Source organism: Centropristis striata, chromosome 21 (genome assembly GCF_030273125.1).
Source record: "Centropristis striata isolate RG_2023a ecotype Rhode Island chromosome 21, C.striata_1.0, whole genome shotgun sequence".
Lineage (NCBI taxonomy): Eukaryota > Metazoa > Chordata > Actinopteri > Perciformes > Serranidae > Centropristis > Centropristis striata.
In genome coordinates this window covers 27,667,983-27,682,690 of record NC_081537.1, presented here as the reverse complement: position 1 = coordinate 27,682,690, position 14,708 = coordinate 27,667,983, and the positions used below count along the sequence as shown (strand labels likewise).

The 14,708-nt window shown below is 37.5% G+C and overlaps 1 protein-coding gene across 1 annotated transcript; it reads left to right on the top strand.

The window, feature by feature from the left end:
• Positions 1-160: 160 nt before the first annotated feature.
• Positions 161-12,420, top strand: trub1 (TruB pseudouridine (psi) synthase family member 1). Its single transcript, XM_059324441.1, has 8 exons — positions 161-394; positions 484-582; positions 3,598-3,653; positions 6,732-6,813; positions 6,911-6,983; positions 9,193-9,332; positions 10,605-10,661; positions 10,787-12,420. The coding sequence occupies exons 1-8, from the start codon at positions 247-249 to the stop codon at positions 10,996-10,998; spliced, it is 867 nt and encodes a 288-aa protein (XP_059180424.1). The 5' UTR covers positions 161-246; the 3' UTR covers positions 10,999-12,420.
• The last annotated feature ends 2,288 nt before the right edge of the window (positions 12,421-14,708 follow it).

The window sequence follows — 14,708 nt, the reverse complement described above, 5'->3', positions numbered from 1 at the left end:
ATGAATTAACCTTAATCAGTCAAAAAGTCACAGGGGTATATTGGTAATTATTATATTATATTATTATATTGTTAATAACATGTTACATAATGTTATGTTATTTTGGCTTGTTGGAGGCCAAACAATAAGCAGCTATCAACTATTTAAACCAGCAGGTGGCGAAATGCAAGAATGGTTGGTAGCTACACAAGTAAAAGAAGACGAAGAAGAAGAAAGACTTAGCAGCCGAAGAAGAATGAATCAAGCATGGCGGCGTGCATAAGTAACTCTCCGACACCGATAAAGAGTTCTCTTTCTAAACTACAGTCTTTAAATGGATTGTTTGCGATATATAAAAAGCAAGGACCGACATCTGCAGAAGTGTTAAATAACCTCAAAGAAGTTTTACTCAAGGGTAAGTAGAGAGGGGCGGACTCAAGAAATAGGTCTCCTGTCATTTATTGAAGCTAACAGTGGAATGTGTTTGTGTCACTCATCTTTCAGAGGCTGGGGTTCGAAACCCTAACCCGCGGAAGAGGAGGAAGCAGAGCCTGAAGATGGGGCACGGAGGGACTCTGGACAGTAGTGCTTGTGGGGTGTTAGGTAAGCGGAAGTGTTGGTCCACGTGCGACTGTTGTCATTTTGCCTTGGCTGGTGGTGTGTAGTTGTTGTTTTAAAAAAAATATTATTGTTGTTGTTATTATGACTATCAGGATCAGTTTTATTAGAAAAGTGTGTTTTCAGGAATTGGACTCCGGTCATAATGTATTCTTAATGCAAAGTTCCAAGAACAATTAAGATAGGAAAGAAGGAAGAAAAACTAAAGACCTACTACAATATCTGTAAAATGTTTCAATAAATTGATATTGGTACCGGTGTAGTACCTGTGTCCCCTTTGTGGACTGAAAACTGGATCAGAAATACAGATATCTATGTGCAATTTTATGGGCTGTTGTTTGATGATGAACATTGTTATGTAGCTGTTGTCAGTAGAGATGTAACTTGTTTTGATTGGCTTGATGTATTGGCAATGTGTTTTTAAAATCTGACAAATTTCAGGAAAAAATGGCAGAAAAATTGAGAGTTGACTTCAGCTCCTCAAATGTGAATATTTTCTTCATTTTTTGTGTGTTCTATGACCATGAACTTTAAACTGATCTTTGGGTTTTGGAATGTTTGTAGGGCGAAACAAGACATTCGAAAACTATTGGCTGACATTTTATTCAACAAATGATAATCTGTAGATTTTAAATAATGAAAACAATAATTAGTCGCAGACTTACCCGAATCTGAACTATACAGTTCCTCTCTGACAGCCTTGATGACATTGTAATGAACAAACATTCCCCAGGCCACAACTCAGAATGTGTGGCCTTTGTTGTGTGGTGGATCAAATCAAATCAAAAATAATGTATAACCAGAGGGAAATTCAGTTAGTCTGGTAAGAAAAGACAGCCTGACGGTTTTAGGAGCAAAGGATTTTTTGAATCTCTCCGTCCTGCAACAGAGAGAGAGGAGCCGTCCACTGCTTTTTTTTTTTGTCCATAAAGGTTTTGATAGCGGATGATCCGGGTATTTCAGGATGACCTGGAACATGTTGACAGGTCATCTCTCCACCACCTCCTCCAGTGTGTCCAACCTGACTCCAACCACAGAACCAGCTCTTTAGACCAATAGTTCTCAACCTTTTTGAGTCGAGACCCCCAATTTAACATGCATGTTGTCCGTGACCCCCGTTCACTGAACAGAATCATGCACAGTTCAGATCACCCAAAAAAGAACCAAAATTACCAAAAAAGACACAATTGACCACAAAATGATCAAAAAAGACATTAAATGACCGAAAAAAGCCAGAAAATGGCCAGAAAAGACACAAAATGACCAAAAAAAAGACACAAAATGACCAAAAAAGACACAAAATGACAAAAAAAAGACACAAAATGACCAAAAGAAGGAAACAAAATGACAAAAAAATACACAAATTGACCACAAAATGACAAAAAAAAGACACAAAATGACCAAAAAACACACAAAATGAAAAAAAAAACACACAAAATGACAAAAAAGACACAAAAAAACCAAAAGAAGGAAACAAAATGACAAAAAAATACACAAATTGACCACAAAATGACAAAAAAAAGACACAAAATGACAAAAAAACACACAAAATGAAAAAAAAAAAACACACAAAATGACAAAAAAGACACAAAATGACCAAAAAGACAAACACATTAACACATGAACACTTTAACACAGTGGAGACAGAGCTGACTTCCAAAATGATTTGGCGACCCCCAGAAATCATCTCGCGACCCCAATTGGGGTCCCGACCCCAAGGTTGAGAATAGCTGCTTTAGACCAGTCTGTCCAACCGCCTTGCATCTCTGTGTCATAAAACAACACACTACCACCACAGACTGATAAAACATCTGCAGCATCTTACTACAGATGTCCAGAGATCTGAGCTTCAAGAAGAAAAAGAGCGGCTTTCCCCCTTTTTGTAGAGAGCGTCTGTGTTTAGGGACCAGTCCAACTTATTATCCAGGTATACACCTAGATACTTAGAACTTGGCACCACCTCCATGTCCACCCCACAGGTATTCACTGGCTGAAGAGGGGGCTTGAACCTGTGGAAATCTATGATCATTTCCTTAGTCTTCAGTAGGAGATAGTTCTAGTGACTCCAGTCACTGAAGGCTTTTATCAGATCCCCAGATTCCTGATACACGCCACAATAGCAGTGTCGTCCGAGTACTTCTGGATGTGGCAGGAGGCACTTTGGAGTCCGAGATGTTTTGATTCAACCACGTTTCCGTAAAACACAAGAGACTACATTCACGGTATACTTTCTGAGTTTTCACCAATATCTCCAGTTCATCAGTCTTGTTGGGCAGAGAGTTGACATCCCCATGATGACAGACTGCAGAAAAAACTTATTCTCCATTTCCGAGCCTTAACTTTTGCACTTGGAATTAGAGTTGTCACGGTTACTAAAATTTTCAATCGATACCGATACTCGATACCATTTTTGATACCACCAGGATAAAAACAAAGACCCCAAAATTTAACAGAAATATTTTTATTAACAAGAAAAATGCAACATGTAAAAATTAACAGAACTACAGGTTATATATTTATAATAAACAGTTGTGCAAAAAGAAACTGCAACTATGATAACAAGCTTCAGGTCTGAGGTAGTGCAAAAAATAAATGAATACAATAACAATTGGAACAATATTTTGAGGTTGTATGCTGTGCAGAATATTAGTCAAGCTTGATTAAAAAAACAAACAAACAATAACTTAAGTGTTCATTCCTTGGCTAGTAATCCATACTTTTGAAAATGAGTATCGTATCCGGATACAACGTTTTAGTATCGATTCTTTTGACAACCCTACTTGGAATAGGGTGAGTGTGTCCTCCAGACTTGCTCTGTTTCAATGAGAAAAGCTCCTCTCTTGAATAAACTCTTCTCTCCACAGAAGTATCCATTAAAAATATTATAAAAATACATAAAAACTTAGCAAATTTAAGCAAAATCAGAGAGCTACCAAACTATGCTGCTCCTCCATGAAGCGCATTCTGGAATGATGCTAACATATTCTCTGTTTCTTTCAGTTGTTGGTGTTGGAAATGGCACAAAGATGCTCAGTACAATGTTGTCTGGGTCAAAGGTGAGGTTGTTTGCACTTATAGTAAAATTGATACATGCAACAGAGATATGAGGGGCTAAAACTGTGAAATATTTCTGCTTCATTAGTATGTGTACTTTTCCATATTGATGATTTTGATTAGGGATGGGAATAATTAATCGATCGATTAATTGTCGTTAAGAATTTGGACGATCACGTGGAATTTTTAATTGATCGGTTTATTTTTTCATTTTAATTTAATCTCTGACTATGTATCACTACTCTGAAAACTGAAACACGGCTGAACGTTCAGTTCTGCGGCCGTACGTGAATAAGCCAACGAGCTGAGAATTAAGTTGGATAAAGCTACAGTTTGCAAACTAAAAGTTGCAATAACAATTATAAAACATAGAGAATACAAGAGTATTAATTTGAGCAAAACTAACTTACCGTATCAAACCTTGCTAGCATGAATTACTAGGTTTAATTTTATCCAAAACTTATTTTTAACACAAAACACACTTAAATATGCAAGATTGCTATGAAAACTAACCTCATGCCTCTTTGGGGGCTAAAACATAAAACATTCAACTCCTTGACGTTATCTTTACAGTTTAATTTCAGTTGAGTTAGTTTTTTTTTTTTTTAGGTAATTTCGACCTTTCAAAATAAAAGCACCTGTTATCAAAACAGGCTTTCGTATAGTATTGTATTTATATGTTTTATTTTGCCCTTGTATGCATGCAGCAATTAATTGATTAATTGATCGTTAACGGTATAGATAATAGAGTTGGCAGGTTTCTTCCAAACACCCATCCCTAATTCTGATCACTATAATACCAAACAAAACAATACGACTTGTGGATCTCTTCATTAGTTAGAAGTAGCCTGGCTAACACCAGACTAATCTCAAATGAGATCTAGTCTGGGAACCAGCCGTTCATTTCTCCGTAGAGGAGGTGTGGTTTACGATCCTCCGGAGCCGTTTATTGGGCGCTAAGAATATCAATCAAAAGCGTCTGTAGGTAGCTCTTAGCCAATCAGATCATTTATACCAGATGACGTAGTAGAGCGAAAGAAATGGATGTTTGTTGTGTGTGTGTCTGTGAGAGAGTGTTGCTTGCTGCGTTGCTTCTCCAGTTCTCGCTTTCTGCAAGATGATTTGTTTTCACGCTTTATTCCCCCTCATGTCATTCAGCCACACACATCCACTGATTTTAAGGGCAATAAACAAACTGATGCGGGTCTCTTGCCGGCTCCGCTGTCCCCCGGCTCGTAGCGAGATCACCGGCGTTGCGGTAGCGGGGCTATTAGCGCCGCTAGCGTAACGCTGGTGATCTCGCTACGAGCCGGGGGACATCGGAGCCGGTGAGAGACCTTTCGCCTTTCAACTTTCGCTCGAAACTATTTAAAACACCATCTACAGCTAAAGAGAGTTTCGCGTCTGCTGCAGCCATGTTGGATCTGTAAGAAAACTACAAGCTTCCAAGTGCCGAGTAGTACGTCGTCTTGCCGTCCCTCCCCGTTCTGTGATTGGATCCCTAAAGCAGGGCTAAGAAACCTCCCTGGTTGCCAGACTGCCTGGAGGTTTGAAATGAAATTTGAGCGTGCAAGGCAGTATGGGTATACCCAGGCTAAGTTAGAAATATAACAGAGAAATTTGTAGGGCTGACACCTTTAGGTCAGGTGGTCGATTGGTTGGTCCTGGCGCTCTTTTCCAACCAAATCTTCCAGCAGTATTCATTTCCACTTTTTCATTGTTCAACACGGTGTGAGGCGGTTGTTTTTTTGTGGCATTTGTCCCACCCCTCCTTCACAGTGATTGAATGGCTGGGTGACAGTGACGTGTGGCAGCGTTTTAATCTTACTTAAAGTTGAAATTTTTTTGCATGATCTCCCCATGTCAGCGTGGGTTCTCTTCGTCCCTAGGGTTGGGCGATATTGGCAAAAAAAATAAAATCTTGCTTATTTTTTTTAATTATCCGATAACGATAATCTGACCATATCCTTTGAAATGTGATTTATTTACCAAAAAAAAGCAATCAAAATTCTTCTTACTTACCAGGACATCTATGGATGGCCACAGTGTTTCAGAACAACAGCTCTTGTTTATTTTCTTTAAACTGAAGCATTCAAGAGACTCCCAGTTAAACTTCAATGTACAGACATTAAATGGGTAAACATCTGTTTGTTTTCTTTTTGAGATATATATAAATACTTGATAATGTAAAATTGCATATCATCATACCGACGTTAACAATATTATCGTAGATGATAGGGCTATATATCGCCCACCTCTATTCCTCCCACAGTCCAAAGACATGCAGCTTTAGGTTTAATTGGTGACTCTATATTGCCCGAAGGCCAATGATGTATTGGTGTCATATTTTATTTTTATTCTGCTCACACAACCATGTTGTTTCATGGTTAAGTAGTTTTTCCAGTTATTCAGACAGTGCATGAATGCAGCACCAATGCCCTGGAACTTTTAACCTTATTTTGCCATTTAACAGTAAATGTATTTGTGTATTATCCCTGTGATTCGCATCTAAAAAACCAGGCCAGTAGATTTACCACAGGCCTGCTGACAGACAGACAAATACACAAAGCCAGAAATACTGAAAACAAGGTCTCTGTGGGGAGATAAGTCAGGAAGTGCAATACTGATAAGAGAAATATCATAAGTTATTTTAGGAATAATGTTGTATTGCTTTGCACAAGAATCTAGGTATTTTAAGCTCACCGTAAAGTCCCTTAACCCTGACAGATATGTTCAGAGTCCTATTTATAGAGAGGTATTATACTCCATAAATTGTGATTAACTGGATTAACTAGTGCTTCATTTTTACAAAAAGAAATATCAATATTCACCGTAGAATTAACAGATTTAAAATCCTTAAGACTCACTTGTGGAGTGCCCTGGACTTCCACAATTCATTGGGTTGTTCTAAATATTTGACCTGAGGGTTATTGTTTGTTCTCAACACTGGTAGGCTCAATGAGTGTCTTATTGATTATGCTTTAGGTATATTTCATCCATTATAGTTTGATATTTGATGTTAAGATGAGCTGCATGAATATGTGCAGATTTTAGAAACAACAAAACTGTTTGTTTTTCAGAAATATGTTGCTGTGGCGGAACTGGGGAAAGCAACAGAAACTCTTGATGCCTCTGGCAGTGTGGTTCTGGAGAAAGACTTTGGTGAATATTTAAGTACAATTTCCATCATTTAATCATCATTTAATAGTTTTTCTCTGTTTTTTTTTTAAGATGATGCTAATGTGATTTTTCCCTACAGAACACATAACCAGGTTGGACATTGAGGAGAAACTGAAAGCTTTCACTGGTGACATAATGCAAGTTCCTCCACTGTGAGTAAAGCCTCCAATCTGAGAAAATCTTGTCACCTAATATAAAATGTTTTGTGAAAGTAAAGTGTTGAAAGGTTTAACTTGCAGATCTAATGTGAAGAAAAGGCATACTTTTAGTTTGTATATTCATGCCATGCAGAGGATGAAGACATTGTGTACCATCAAAATGACCATAAAGCAAATATAATAAATGCCACATTTCGCCACAGGCTGATCCAAGATTTCGCATATAAAATGTACTCTAAACTGTATCTTAACAATGGATGGTGTGAGATACAGTACTCATCGATTAAAGGTCTCCGTCGCTACAACGGAGTTCCGTCATTTGGAGTTCACAGAGGCCACTTATGAGATCATAGCCGTGTTTCCTTCATAGACTGTAGGTTTCCTTTAGGGGAAAGAGTGGCCGCTGGGAAAGTCTCAGGCCACGCCCTCTCTAATGTCCGCTCACTCAGCGTCTCCTTTACAAAAAGGCCCTCAGAGGGATTTACTAGACTCCGGAGGTGAAGTATGTTTTTTTCCGATCGTAGTGTAATCGATTGGCAACAGTTTCAAACGTGATCACATACGCGACGGAACCCAACTGTTGCAAAACAAAAGCAGCATGGCTAATTATGCACCGCTTCTCTGCTGATCATAAATATCGTGATGGTTAATTAACTGGCATCGCTAAATGTGCTCAGACTGTCCGGTGCTTGTTGTAAACAAACAGAGATCGCTAAGTTGGCGTTGTTTGTTTGATGCTTCTCCTGTTTGTTGACAAAGCACTATAGAGATTCGCACCCATTGTTATTTAATCCTGGGGATGTTTGTTGATGTATTTTTTTATTTCTATTTTCTTGCATATAAAAGGTTTACTTGAAATAATAAGGAAAATAAAAAAACGTAATGAAAAGTTATGTAGATGCTTGATTATTTTTAAGACAACTTAATGATGTAAAGACAAGCTTTGCAAAAAAAAAAAAAAAATTGAAAAGACAAAAAAAATGCAAGATGCAATTGAAGTGCCGTTTAAAATCCTCCCGTAAAACGGTATTGGTTGAGCATTTAAATGTGATGGCTGCATTTGGTGCTGAATTCTTATGCATTAGTATTTCTTAAGCAGGTGTCAAGTAACCTAGAACATGTTTCAAATACTACACGTGACTTGGCTGTAGCACAAATAAAATTTCAGTCAGAAGATTTATTTTTTTTAACTTTAATCCATGAGTACTGTAAACCAGTAGTTCTCAACCTTTTTGAGTCGCAACCCCCAATTTAACATGCATGTTGTCCGCAACCGCCGCTCACACGCACAGTTCAGATCACCCAAAAAACAAACAAAATGACCACAAAAAGACACAAAATGACTAAAAAGACACAAAATGACCAAAAAAAGGAAACAAAACGACCAAAAAAATACACAAAATGACCAAAAAAGACACAAGATGACAGAGAAAAGACACAAAATGACAAAAAAAGACACAGAATGACAAAAAAAGACACAGAATGACAAAAAAAGGAAACAAAATGACTAAAAAAAGACACAAAATGACCAAAAAAGACACAAAATGACCAAAAAAGACACAAAATGACAAAAAAAAGACACAAAATGACAAAAAAAAAGACACAAAATGACAAAAAAAAAGACACAAAATGACCCAAAAAAAGACACAAAATGACCCAAAAAAAGACACAAAATGACCAATAAAACCCCGAAATGACCAAAAAAAGACATGAAATGACCATAAAGACTAAAACACATTTACACATGAACACTTTAACACAGTGGAGGCAGAGCTGACTTCCAAAATTATTTGGCGACCCCCAGAAATCATCTCGCGACCCCAATTGGGGTCCCGACCCCAAGGTTGAGAATAGCTGCTGTAAACAACGCCCCCCATCATGAACCATGGCCAAAACTACCACGATTGAAACCACAGATGCGTCCGAAAACCAAATACCATTAAGCCTGGAAAATAAACAGATTTAGCTGTGATTTAATTGCAATAAACACATAAAAACGTTGCTGAAATTAACGTGATGCCGATTGGTAAAAGCTTTTGTGCAGCATTTCACATTGAGGGACAGGAGAATGCTACTGCATTACAGTGTCATGCTGTAATATGAAATATATGTAATTTATACACTCACTTCTTATTGCAGCTTTTTTTTATGAAAGAAGACATCTTCAGTGTAATGTGATTTATAAAATCTTCTGTCATTTCAGCTACTCTGCACTGAAAAAAGATGGCCAGCGTCTATCTGTCCTGTTGAAGAACGGTCACAAGGTTGAGGCCAAACCAGCCAGACCAGTCACTGTGTACAACCTGACCCTGCAAGAGTTCAACTCTCCTCTCTTCACTCTGGGTGAGCACACTCTGCATCATGCACCATTTATTTCTTCCTCAACGTGATATTGACTTCTGACTTTCTGGTATTTAAAATAGCATTGTCCCAGTTACATTTGTTACTGAAGTGGCATACACATGGTTAAGCTAAGTTTAAGACAACTTAATGATGTAAAGTGTATATATAAAATGTATGTATAATAATTAATAATTACTTTAATTACACCACCATCTGCTCCGATCGACCTGCTGTCTTTAGCCGTGCATGAATGTCAATAGCCCCACTTTAAACTGAAAGTGAAACTTTAGTTCCACTGGCATCTAGTAAGACTAAGTCAGTTACAAAAAACAGAAATGAAACAAGAATAGTAAGTGCGGTAGAGGTTCAATCAATCAATATCCTTTATTTAACCAGGTAAAATTCATTGAGATTAAAATCTCTTTTTCAAGAATGACCTGGCCAAGAAGGCAGCACCATGATAAAATAAGAACAATAGACCACAATTCTCATACACCACATTCAACATCAATTAAAGTACATACAAGATCAGGGACAAGACTAATATGAAGATTGAAATGAGTACAGTTAAAAATGAAATAAATAAACTGGTGACAGATGAATGAATAAACCCGTCCGTTATCGGAAAATAGCTTTACAAACAATTGCATTGACCAAGAGAACTAAGGTTTAAAAAACCCTAAATGGGCACCTCCCCAAGAAATATACAAAAATTCAAAAATAAATCAACAACAATGAGAGAAAGCAACAACAAATAACAAAAAAGAAAGAAATACAAGTGATACAATACGATTTGTTTTGTGGTGCTTTCAGATCGTTTTTTCAGAAGTCCAGCTCACTGTCTGTCTGTGGCCTTTTATTTTACAAAGCTCTCTAACAGGCAGTCTCTTGCTCGGTCACCCTTTCCTTTTTCCTCTTATTTTCCTCTGTAAATGCCCTTGTAGGTCTCTTTACCTCTGCCATGATGTCTGCAGAAGCTGCTTATAGGCTCATATATACTAGCTTTTAACTACACGTACACAAATGCATAACATCAGCCTTGGTTATCCTGCAGTGGTTTCGAGCGTCAGTGTTTATGGAGTCCTTACGTGTTCTGAATCCTCCTGTAAAACTTGTTGTACATTGGCTTCTTGCCAAGTTTGCCGTTCGTTAATTTTTCATGGATAAACCTACGGACAATGGATGACAACAGCCTCCATTTCCTTCTACACTAATAACTTTTCATTTAGTTAAATTTTGTGTTGAAACAAATCGTTTTTTTTTCTATCACAGCTATTGAGTGTGGTGGTGGATTTTATGTCAGAAGCTTGGTGGATGACCTGGGAAAAGGTAAGACTAATCAATTAATTTCCTTATCAATATAATTATCAAAAATTCAAAGTCAATGAACTGATCAGAAACCAGCCCTGCTGACACTTTTCCTGTGAAAAATAATCATTGCCTGTGTGCTGCAGCTCTGTCGTCATGTGCTCATGTGAAGGAACTGACCCGGACCAAGCAGGGCCAGTTCACCCTGGAGGAGCACGCCTTACAGGAGGAGCAGTGGACACTGGAACATATCCTGAGCTCTCTGCAGCCCTGCTCCGAGTCAGAGCAGGGTGTCCATGGTACAGACGCACCAGAAGTTGACGCCTGTGGAACACCTTCAGAACAGAGTCCAAAGTGAAACACTGGGACAGGTGTCTGAGTCATGACTCACCTGCTGGGCTTTTCTAGTGAAGGAAACATCCTGTCCAAACATGTCGAGTACTCCAGGATGTTTCAAGGTGTGTTGTCGAAAATGAGACAAACGTCAAACCCACAGTTTGAGAACTTGGTGGACCAATATAATTTAACACAGCTAGTAATTTCTCGTCCACATTCTAGTGGTTTCTGTCTTGTCTCTGTCTCACCAGCTACTTACGTTTCAGTTAAATTTGCAAATAATTCTTTATTTTCTAACAGCCCCAATTCATCCTCTGTCTTCCCCTGTTCATGTTAGTGATGCTGATTTCTAAAATAACAATTAGGCCAACAGCCGATATTGATGCTTTCTCTTCTTATTTTCTTCTGTAACGGTCCTTTTCGGTCCCCTCGCCTCAGCCATGATGTCCGTAGAGGCAGCTGGACCCAGTTCCGTTGGCCTCAAGGACAGATCAAGGCACGGTCCAAAGCTCCTGTGCTAGAGGTGTAAACACCAACACTCCCTCGGCGCTCTAAGTAGTCTTGGCTGTGCAGCTACCTGAGCTAACTAGCTGACAACCGCTAACTAGCAGCAGTTAGCAGTTGTGGAGAGTTCGACCACAAAACTGATGTGACACATCAGATAAACATCCGCCATTGCCATCGGTAATCGTTTTTTATTTGCTGATAGGCCAGTTGCAGTAAACAAGGCTAAGCTGATACCGATCTTTGGCTGATATATTATTGCATCTCGAGTTCATATTCTTCTTTGTATTGTTGAGCTGGGTGATAGAAACGTTCTACAGTTCACATACATTTCACAATTGAATAACTAATTTCCACTATAAGAAAATAAGAAATGATATACTGTGTTAGGAAAGATTGCTTGACAATGCACTCCACAGTTTTCAATTATTTTAGGCTTTAAGGTCTAACATTGCCTTACAAAAAATGGAGATTCTGAAACATCAACTTAATTTATAATTTTATATGGAAGTATATTGCTATTGACAGATAGGAACATGATTTAGTGGTCCTCATATAACACACCAGTTAAATTTTTTTACTGTCATGCGTTAACAAAGCAGGTTACATATATATCCCAAGAGGTTTATTTGTGGAAATGCCGTGCAACAGAGCTCTTAACAAATACTCAAAAACGGCTTCAGTGTAGCTGTATCAGGTTTGTTGTTGAGGGGACGAGCAAGACTCGCTTTCACATTGAAATTTTATTTTGTGTTCAAGGACTTGAAGTATTTTCATTTCCTGTTAAAACGAATGGTCTTGGCATTTTATGGCGGAGAAAGTGTAAGTCTGAGTTTTTTGTTTGTTTTTTAAATTGGTGTACTCCATATCTGAAATTGTTAAAGAATGTCTAATTGTGTTTTGTTATGCTTTTGCGGATTAAATAAATATTCAAGAACTAGTTCTTTGTTAAATACTTGGATTTCACACCAACATGTTTAACATCAGACACAACAGAGTGGCATCTGGTCATGGTCAACATTTTTTTTTCACCACTCTCAGAAACTTTTCGGCCTTAAAAAGTAGGCATTCAAATAAGACAAGATTTTCTAAATTTAGGTTTAAGTAACGCTTTGCTTATCCTGCTGCCCCCGCGACCCGGCCCGAGATAGGCGGATGAAAATGGATGGAAAATGGATGGAAAATGGAGGTTTATTTAATATTTTTCATAAATTTCTGACAGCTGGCACAGGCAGTAGTAGAGTAAACACAGATCAGCCACATATTTTATACTACATTACATTATAGATTAAACCACTGACATGTTAAGTGAATAACATTGATTTACTTGGTACAATTGGACCATGGAGCAACGGAAAGAGGTGGCCTGGTCTGATGATTTTCTTTTTTTCAAGTGGCTGTTACTCTTTGCTTACAATAACAATAGAACAGTAGGATGCAATAAGATAAAATAGATTAAAAATGGGATTAAAATAAAATGTAAAATATACTGCCCACACAAAATAAAATATGCATGAATACAATAAAAACAAAAAATCATAAAATCAACACTCTACGTGGTGAACCCCCTTCATGGAAATGCTGTTCCCCAATGGCCTCTTTCAGCAGGATAACGTGCCCTGCCACACTGCAAAAATGGTTCAGGAACACAAGGAGTTCAAGGTGTTGACTTGGCCTCCAAATTCTCCAGAACTCGATCCAGTCGAGCCTCTGTGGGCTGTGCTGGACAAAAAGAGTCAGATCCATGGAAGCCCCACCTTCCAAGTTCCAGGACCTAAAGAATCTGCTGTTTTGGCAGCAAAAGGGGGAGCTACACAATATAAGGCAGGTGGTTATAATGTTCTGGCTGATCGGTGTAAGTGCTTCCCTTGTGGTTTAAGTCTCTGAACTAATAGTGCATGTGCCAGATCAAATGGTATAATTAGGCTGCAGAGTGATGCATATTGCAGATTATAGGTCAAAGTGTTGACTCATAATTTAAATGTGGCCATACTTCTAACTTAGTATCTAATAATTATATATTTGTGTCATTATTTTTGAATTAAGTCAGAGGTTCGTTTCATTTTCTTTCTTAAAATTATGACATTTGTCTTAAATTTGACTTGGGCTTTTGTCATACTTTCAATTTAGTGGTAGTTTAAAATGAATAGGGGAGACAGGCTGGTTGTCACAGTGCTTTTTACAGCCTAGCTAGAGGGTGCTGTTTAATCATGTTTATCAAATATTTGGCATGACGTCCTGCTCATTACAACCTGCCCATTTGGTGGGAGATGCAAAAACATTGGTGAGGAGATATTTTTTAATTGTTATGAAACTATGACTTTGAATAAAGGCAAGAGTCGTAGAATTGTAGCTTTTACTACTTTAGTCAATTTTCGGGTGAAGATTTAACATGAAAAATGTGACAAATTTAAAGTGATTCGACTTTTTTAATTAAACCTCATAACACTATATTAAGTAGTTGACTATAAAGTTCCAAATGCTTATGTGAATCATCTTTGATTACTAACTATTAAACTTTTTGGAATCTGTGTTGTACATATTAAGGTCTTTGGTTTAAATATGTATTCATTTTATTCTTGTCACTTGTTTTGGTATCAGTTTGAGCAAGAGATATCTTGTCTTTGTACTGTAATTAATTGAATGTAGGTCAAAAAGGATTTGAAAATGATTGCGTTCTGTTTGAACACTTCACAGACTTGTAGCTCTTTTCAAATCGAGTTGTTGGAGTTGTAAGATGTGTCGATGATGAATGAGAGTAAAAAGTGACAACTATCTTTGGTCTCCCCTAAACAACTCAGAACAATGACTTTATCTCTTTATAATTTAGTAGGTATCTCATTTATTTTTTAAGTACTTTTTTTCTTTAAAAAAAAATATTTTTTCCAACATCACATAGATCACTACGCTCCAAAAATGCTTGGTTACTCGTGGTTCCTAAAGTTCTTTAACCCATAAGAACCCACGGTGACACGGGTGTCACAAACATTTTAAAACGTTCTAGTAATGTTCATACATGTTATCACAAGTATATAAGTCTGTTTTTTAGTGTTCTACAGCTACAGCAGCTTGTTGAGAAGCCGTCCAATGAGGCAGTGTTATTTATATTTATTTATTATTTATTTATTATTATTTTGTTACTTAAAAAGAAATCTGAAATGGAATTTCACTATTAAAGTCACAATTTTGATATATGTTATGGACAGACAACAAAAAAGACAAATGGTT